Source organism: Sinocyclocheilus grahami, unplaced genomic scaffold (assembly GCF_001515645.1).
Source record: "Sinocyclocheilus grahami isolate Dianchi unplaced genomic scaffold, SAMN03320097.WGS_v1.1 scaffold101.1, whole genome shotgun sequence".
Classification (NCBI taxonomy): Eukaryota; Metazoa; Chordata; class Actinopteri; order Cypriniformes; family Cyprinidae; genus Sinocyclocheilus; species Sinocyclocheilus grahami.
In genome coordinates, this window is record NW_015505280.1 from 300,711 (window position 1) to 309,790 (window position 9,080).

At 37.7% G+C, this 9,080-nt stretch overlaps 1 protein-coding gene across 3 annotated transcripts in view; it reads left to right on the plus strand.

Annotated features, from left to right (window-relative positions):
* The window catches only part of LOC107588275 (stonin-2-like), a 26,939-nt gene extending 18,155 nt beyond the window's left edge, over nucleotides 1-8,784 (plus strand). For all 3 annotated transcript variants that reach the window (XM_016276310.1, XM_016276311.1, XM_016276312.1), the window contains 3 exons: nucleotides 2,062-3,936; nucleotides 6,135-6,337; nucleotides 7,433-8,784. In XM_016276310.1, coding sequence (XP_016131796.1) covers nucleotides 2,062-3,936; nucleotides 6,135-6,337; nucleotides 7,433-7,510 — 2,156 coding nt within the window. In that variant the 3' untranslated portion in view covers nucleotides 7,511-8,784. The remainder of the gene's footprint in view (nucleotides 1-2,061; nucleotides 3,937-6,134; nucleotides 6,338-7,432) is intronic.
* The last annotated feature ends 296 nt before the right edge of the window (nucleotides 8,785-9,080 follow it).

Sequence of the window (9,080 nt, forward strand, 5' to 3'; positions counted from 1 at the left end):
GTATTTCCACAGCGACCAGCACGTATCAGCTCCAGGCATGACGAAGCGGATATTGTCCTCTTTTGGAAGGCCAAACAAAGTAGTTTCACACAGAACACAAACACACAGCGCCTTCACGACATGGCGGCGGCGGCAACAACAATACTACAGCGAGAATAAAAGTTACGCCTTCTTTCTTTGCGTGAACATTTGGGCGGCGTTATGCAAATCTTCCCAGATAGTGACGTAGACATGTGGGGGCATGTTAGAACGAGGCGTTTTAGGTAGGCGTGGTTGATTCTTAACTTTTATGAATAATATCTCTTTGGATTTGGGACTTTAGTCTTTGCAACTTTACTGATCTTCTTTATGCACCAAGAGCTTGTAATACTCCAAAGAGAAAGGAAAAATTGAAATCGCATCATATTACCCCTTTAAAAAAAATCTTCTCTAGTTTTTTTTTTAATTTGGAAAAAAAAAATACTGATTAATAACTATTCTTGCAATGTATACTTGTGTTCTGAAATTAATCGGCATCTTTGTTAGAACAAAAAAAAAATGAGATAAGTACAAATATAGATTCGTTTTTTCGTGAATTTAACTTGAACTTAATTGAACCTTGAACATTTGTTCTGATGGTTACAATTTGCATCTAACACTCTGGCTGATTTGATGTATCCCTTGTAAGAACATGAACAAACTTGCTTTGGAGATACTGTTCTTAAGTATTCATGTTTGGGAGATGGTGTTTTTTTCTGAGCTGGGATAATCTTTTAACCTTCTCCCTTCAGGGCTGATAAGATATGAGCCTTGAAATCTGAGTCTCTTTATGTCTGTGGCCACTTCTGTGTGTGCACATGTCTTGTATTGTAGTCTTTTATTACTTTCTAGTAACGGTTAGTACGTTTCAGTTAGAGTTGATTTGTAGTGTGATGAACCCTGTTGAACTAAAATGAGAAGATTAACAAAGCCACAAGCCATAGTACACACATTCTCTTTTATTTAAAAGTCGATGTTTTAAGAGACTGGAAAGAGTTAACCCTTAACAATTCAAGTATAAATTAGGTGCGTAGCTTTATTATTTGTTTATTGGATTTCAGTTTCTAAAAATTGTTGCTTGCCAGTTAGTGTGTCAAAGACCGTATGTACATTTGTATGCTCTTATTGCATAGTGCAGTCATGCCAGTTTTAAGCATGTGAGACAGACCATTCACTTACTGCTTTGTTGCATTGGCAGAGAAAGTAGGTCTGAGGTGGGGAATGCTGGTGCCTAGCAACAGGTAAAGACTGTCTCTCTTATTTGGCATTGGAGAACTAGAAGAGACAAGAGTTTGAGCTTGGTTCAAGAGAGCAGAAGGATTCATTAATGAATGATAGTTTTGCTCTTACTTATGCTTTTTTGGCAGGTTAATTCAGAATCATTGATCGTTCCTGTTTCAAATGAAAAGTGTTTACATGACATAAAAAGCTGTGTTAGTGGGACATCGACCTCTTAAAGTGCATGTAAACATACTTACTGAGTCAAGGTCTATAATCTGAATAGTCAAATTGTTAGCAGTTAAGAAGTAGGGGAATTGCACAAATTAATTCAAGCTGTTTTCTGTGACCTTATCACAGAATTTGAAAGAAATTGATTGTTCAGCTATCCCATTGTTCCTGAAATTAGATCCATTTTGCCTTAATGCAAAAAAAAACATAATTCTCAGAATGACAAATTATTTTTCGTGTAATCGCTTACACTTCTCATAAAATATTAATATCAATATAGAAATGAATGCGTAGCATGTGGAAAAAGATAATGTATGTGAATGCATGCTTATGAATCATGGTTGATTGGAATCTGCCTCTTTGCTGTTAGTGGAAATGTCTTTCAGTCATTTCTTGATTTGGACCAAAATAATCCAACCATTGTGACTCCCATTAAGTTTCAGAAATAGGCTCAAAGGACACTGGAAAGACCAAGGAGGTCATCCGTTTTCTTGTTTATAAGATTATGTCTCTCATATACGACATGTGCCTTTCTTTCTGCTCAAATTTCATCTAGAAGTGTTGAAACAGCTCTGTTTTTTTTTTTTTTGTTAGATTCTTCTGTGTGCCAAGAGGATGAAGGAATGAACATGGATTCATTCAACTGGACAGCAAACAACCAACACAGTAATGGCCAATCTTATGTCACCTCCAACCGCTTTGCCAGCTGGGTTACTTTTGATGATGATGAGGACTCGGTTTTCCAACCTCCAGGGAGACAGTCTAATATAAAACTGGATAACCTCAACAATTCTCCTCTGCAGGATGCCAATAGCAATCTGATCTCCTCTTCTTTTTGTGGCCAGAAGACAGATAGAGACATCCTGGGTTTGACCCCTGATGGCACCAATGCCATCTTTGCCTTTAATAACACACCATCGAACAACAGTGTTCCTTACAACAATAAAAACCCTTTCCTGGATGATGAGTTCTCAAACCTACAACCTTCTCCTATAAACCCTTTCAGTGCCTATTTTGACAAAACAGACCTGAAAACATCCCAAGGCATTGGCTTGTGTCAGGAGGCATCAGATGTGTCCACCTTCAGCTCACCATTCTTTGAGTATCAAGATGCTGGTATAAAAAGGGAGTCTCTATTGCTTTTTTCATCTAAGAAAAACTCTATAGTTGCAAAAGATAGTATCCCATCAGGATTTCCTGTGGATGGTCTGGATCAGCTCAGGAATATACGCATCTCTGACCCTGACCATGACGGTAGTCCTACTCTACCAGATGATTCAGTAGAGGTAGTTGACTCCGATGATTCAACCTATGAACCAGACCATATGACTCCTCAGGAAGGCTGGCCCATGCTCCTGCGCATCCCTGAGAAGAAGAACATCATGTCCTCACGTCACTGGGGACCAATATTTGTCAGGTTGACGAACAGTGGCCAGCTGCAACTTTTCTATGAGAAAGGACTGGAGAAGCCCTTCAAAGAGTTCCAGTTGAACTCCCAGCATGAAATATCTGAACCCAAGCTCCAAAACTACGATGAGAATGGCCGTGTTCATACCATCAGTGTAGACCATGTGGTTTACAAAGAGAAAAGGAAGATCCAGCCCAAGGTCACTGTGGTTCATATGCCTGTGAGAGAGCAAGTGGTGAAGCTTGGGACAACAAACTACCAAGACTTCTTGAGCTTTCAACATGCTCTGCAGGAGAGGCTTGTGGGTCTCTCAGTGGATCAAGAAGGTCTAAACTGGCCAACGACTTACACTGAGGAGGAGGTCCATGTGGAGGTGAGGGATAACTTCTATGGGATTGTCTCCAAAGGGGACAGCCGTATCTTGGAGCAGCAAGTTTTGACCCGAGTGTATATGCTTGCCTTCTTGAATGGATCCCCACCTTGCAGTATCGGCCTAAATGATGTCCTGGTCAAAGGTAAAGAGGTGGTTTCTCGGCATGACATAATTCCTAACTCAACGTCACGTTGGATTCAACTGCGGGATAGTCGACTGCATGAGTGTGCAGACCAGTTAGAGTTTGCAGAGTCCCGAGCCATTACATTTAACCCACTGGTTGGTCGTCACTTTGAACTGCTGCGTTTCCGTACGGCGTTTGCCGAAAAAACCCTTCCCTTCACTCTGAGAACAGTCACTTGCGTCAGGGGTGCGGAAGTGGAGGTGCAGTCCTGGCTGGTGATGTCAACAGGGTTTTCATGCAATCGGGATCCTTTAACATTAATACCATGTGAAAATGTTGCTATCCGTTACCCCATACCAGAAATTTGGGCAAAGAACTTTAAGCGGGAGAGTGTGACAGGAGAGAAGTCCCTGAAAGCTCGCTTTAATAAAGGAGCCAGTTTTGGTTCGACCAGTATATCAGGGTCCGAACCGGCCATGAGGGTCACGCTCGGCACGGCGAAATACGAACAGGCCTTCAGATCTGTGGTGTGGAGGATCAGTCGCCTGCCAGACAAGAGCTCAGGTGGGAATTTAGGTTTGATTTTGAGATGGCTATAATGTCAAATTGTGTAACAACAGGAGTTAATTTAAGAGTTTTTGAATGCAAAAAAGGTGTCCTGTGTTGTTCCAAAGTTTAAAAGTAGTTTAGAAGTCAAAGAATTATTGTGTTTTCATAACCAGTCATTGCTGTCACTTCTGAGTACTCCTGTTCACTCATCCCTAATGTTAAAGGTTTTTGTCAGTTTAGTGACCTACAAATCAAAATAGCTACATATAGCATTAGCGTAGTATAGCCATGATATGGTTTCTATAAACTGATCTTGTTCTCCTCCCTTACTCTTATGCAATAGTATATGCAAATAGTTTTTTAAGAGCTGTTTTATTTTATCTAGCTGTTTCATCACATGGATGTTAAATTGATCAAGTCAGTAAATTAACCTACAATTTTGACTTTTTCTTAGTGTCACTGTATAATGATTTTACTGTTGCTCTGTATGAACGTTTTTTAAATAATGCCAGTATTTGAGAATGCTACGTTTATTTTAGTGTGTGTTATTCAACTGTAGTCATGACGATAATAACATCAGTATAGATAGTAGATTAAAGATTTTTACATTTTGTGCTGCTGATAAATGCTCACAAACCCCTAAATCACAGTGCTGTGGTAAAAGCCATGCCTCGTAATGCAGTATTGGCTCCCAAAGGAAGTGCAGTGGTCTAGAAATAATCCATACGAACAGCTCAAGCCTGTCACTTTTCTGTTTCCAGTCCACAAATATTTATATCACTTCTGAAAAGAATAAAACAACGTTATGTGAACATAATGCATTTTGGCCGTTTACAATCCAAATAAAGCAATCACTAAAAACAGCGGCAGCGGGACATTCTAAAACGTTTAATGTGAAAACACTTAAAGTGCCTTTAAAACGGTGATGTTAAAAGATCAAATTCAGTTATTAGCTTTTTTTTTTTTTTTAATGCAATCATGTCGCCATCAAGATGAACACAAATCAATGCTGTTTGGCTTCATTAATCTGAAGAAAACATCTTTCTCGTTGTTTTCTTCAGTTCACTTTAGCAGAATCAAAGCCAGTTCTGCGCAAATCTTAAATTAAACATATTAGGGATGCACCGATACCACTTTTTCCAGTACTAGCCCGATACGATACTTTTCTTTTTGGTACTTGCCGATACCGATTACCGATACCAATATTTTTATTGCATTTGTAAATTTTTTAAATATTGGGTACAGAAACCAAAAGAGTATGTATAATGTTAGTTGGATAACTTCATTTATTCATTTATCAAATAGATAGTCAAACCAAAATTTATTCAGACATTTTGCATTGCATTTCTCACATTACATCACAGTTTATTCGCTATAGTTTAGAAAATTGTAATAAAATATGACAAGAACTCAGAGTTAAACTGTGTAAGAACAAATTCAGCTTGATAATGTTAGATAACTTTGATAAAATGTATGTAATGGATTACAATCAACCAAAAATTATTCAGACAGCTCCCAAATTTGTATCAGTTTTACTGGTAATCCACTGTATGAAGAATTTTTGGGTATAATTTGTCCCAGTTTACTTTATTTTTTCTGTCCTCACTTAAAAAGCCACTCATATAATGCAGAAACACTCAAGCAAGCAAAACGCACGCAACGCGTGCACGTATTTGTACTGGTGCAGAATGAGAGGGAGTTCTCTCTCTCTCTCTCTCTTAACTACCGTTAAGTAACTTGTGCATAGTTTTACTTGTTTTTGACATATCCGACCGAACTACAAACTTTCCAGTGATGTCTGTGAGAAAGGTATATTCACTCGACAAGCTGGCGCATCTGCACCGCCGCACGCTCAATCCACTCAGCATGCTTACAGGCGTTTATACTGAATGTTTAGCATTATATTCATTGCATACATATACTTCGTAGACATCCTTAATCTCCAATAACTCCATTCTGCTCTGTTGTTCTGTTGTCGGTGTTTCTTTGTCTGAATATGGCACTTATCACATGCTGTTTGGTATCGGGGCATTTTAACGAGTACGAGTACAGGAGCTCAGTGTCGGTGCATCCCTAAAACATATCTATGCAGCTCAGGTCCAGTGGTTTACTTAATCTAAAAGGTCCTCAAGTAATTTGCATTAATTAATAAATTGCTTTAATATTGCACACATTACATTAATATGGCTGTGAATGTTTTTTTTTTTTTGTAGCACTTGGACATCCTCATACATTCTTCTGTCATTTGGAGCTGGGTTCAGATTGGGAGGTGCCTGCTAAGTTTGAGTGCCTGGTGGAGGTTGAGTTTGACATGCCCTCTGCTTCTGCATCCAAAGCCACCGTTCGCTCTCTGTCCGTGGGGGACAGAACTGACTTGAAGAAATGGATCACCTACAAATCACATTACTCCTATCAGGTAATCTGTCTGTGTATGAGGGGAAGGTGAAGTAGTTGTGCCACCTTTTACTTTAAGTTGTCCTCCAGGCAAGGAGGAATGAGATAAAACTGAAAGTGTGTGACAAGACCATCAAAAAAAATAAAAAAATAAAATTATATATATATTTATTTATTTATTTATTAATTAAATATTAAAATAATAATATTATAGTTTAAACTATAATAGTTTTATTTATTACATAGAACTATAGTATGCATATTTTTTGCATAACAATATCACTTTGCTCAATCAAGAAAATGTATATGATGGGTGCTTACTAAATACTATATGTGGTCAAGTAAAAAACATTATGTACAGTTTGCAAGATTAAGGGTTGACACATCATACCCACTGACACACCTTACCCCACTGTCCCCTAAATATGTGTTAGCGCGATGATTATAGCTACCTTTATCTTGTGTTATATGTTATACATTTGTCCTCACCCTAAAAATTACACTTTAGAAAACAGGTAATTTAATTAGTTTATTTAGTGGTGATTTTCAAACCCTTCGGGCGGGTCTGAGCTAAATGTCATGGACACTGTGACAAAGCCACTGAAAGACAAGTTGTCACACTCAAGCAACCCGCTGTGTCAGCTGCCATAGCTTGTTTTCCCTACTGCATTCCAAACATGTCATTAAGGTGGCTGGAGCTGTTTTCTACGAACATCTGTTCCCATTACTGTTCAGCAGCCACAGGGAGTGATTCATCACTGAGCAGAGGTGCGCAAATAACAGCAGGGCGGCAGGAACAAGATGTAAAACTCTGCCTGCAACCTTAGTATAGGAATGACAGAGAAACCTGCTGATGAAGCAGCTTGCTGTATATGATAAATGCAGCATAGCTGTGGGGCAGGACAGTGGCAGCAGGTGTCTGAACCCCGGTGAGGTCAGTCATGGGCAGATTGAATTGGGATGAGCATGTGGAAACAGGTGATGCTTGAGATGAGGCTGTTCTGTTTACACTAAATTCTTAGTCCCAACTTTCTTTTGTTGTAAGTGACTGCCTCCTTGTGGCAAACATTTGCTACTACTCAAGTACTCACTCGCAATTGCTTCTGTTGTCCTGTAGGTGGCAATGGAGCAGAAGAATGAGAGCACATTGGACAGCCCTCTGAAGGAGAAACCAGGCCAGTGCGCTCAACAGTGAGGAACCAGGAAGAGAGGGAGGTTTATAGCTTGCACTTGTTGAACAAGAGAAAGTTCAACCCTAAACCTGGGTAGTTTTCGTTTACATTTCTTGCTCATTTGGACAATTTTTTTTTTCTTTTTTGCAAAGGTTACGTGTAGTTTTGAAAGATTACAGATCCCTTGCAACACTACAGTATATTTCCAGATCTCCACAGGCATTGCATGTCCAAGTATTTCAAGAATATGATTTGCTATTGCAGCAAAATCCAGAGCTTTTATTTTACGGACATGGAAATCTGGCATTGCCCACATAGCGAATAACTCGCAATCATCTCATAAAGTAATCCTATTTGCCTAAAACGATGCAGCTGTAGTGGTTTGTCTTAACAGCAGATATCACAAAAATGTTGTGTACATTTTTCTGTATATTTTGGCCTATGAAGAGTCATTTGTGTAGGGGTACCAAGTACATTTTCTTGCTATTTAACTTTGTACAGAGGATAACGAGGGACTCGTTAACTAACACATTTTTTTTTTTTTAATTAGAAGACAATTAAGTACACCTCACTAATTTCTAATTAAAAAATACATGTTAGTAAAATGAAAGATACCAGCAATGGAATAGTTTACCTTAGATTTGTGTTTATGAGTCTGAAATTAGCACATTTTAATTTGTTTTTATGAATATTTATTAGAGCAACAAAAATTCCAAGTGAAAATGTCATTCGCATTGAATTAATTTGTTCACTTTTTTCTTTGGGTTTTGTTTGCCACATACACAGAATCAAATCTGAGTAATTGCAAATGTGTTCAAGTCTTAAAGCATAGTACTGCAGTGAGGGAAATGGTCATGAATGTCAAATACACTGTACTTTGCATATCTTGATGAGTTTAAGTGAGTATGTTTTTTTTTTTAAGTTTAACAATTAAGTATAGGTTCAAAAGTAGTGTCATAATTACTAGAGCTTAAACTTTGTTAAACTAACAAGTACTGCTGTGATTTTTCTTCACGTTTCTTTTCAGGTTTATGTACTGTTCATTTAACATTTTAACTGTTGTTGAACTTTTTTGGGGAGTCGCAGTTGCTATGATTGTTCGGTGCACAAACTTAGTACTAATCAAGAATGAGTTTGAAAATGACATAACGCATGTTTTAATCATATTTAAAATGATTATGATTTAAGATTTCTCTATTTTGTCCTGTAACACAGAGGAATACACTAAACAGAAATATCAAGTGCCTCATGATGTTTAATCTGACCTGACCATGATCTCACACTTGTGTTAGACTAACAACCAAAAATTATTAAAAAAAAAAGTGGTTGGCTTTTCTTTTTCATTGTGTTAAAGTAGCTTGACACGTTGAGTACATTTACTTAATTTTTTATAAAATGCAATATTTTAATGTTTCTGTTAATACTGACACAAAAATATTTGCCAAATATTAAAGCTATAGTGTCCTCAATTTCATAGCGTTTATGTTTTAAGGAATGTTTTGTTTGTTCCAGGATTGATTGATTGATTTTGTTTTTTTATGTTTGGAAATATATCTAAATAGTAAGAATAATGAAAGATATCTAACAGTATAT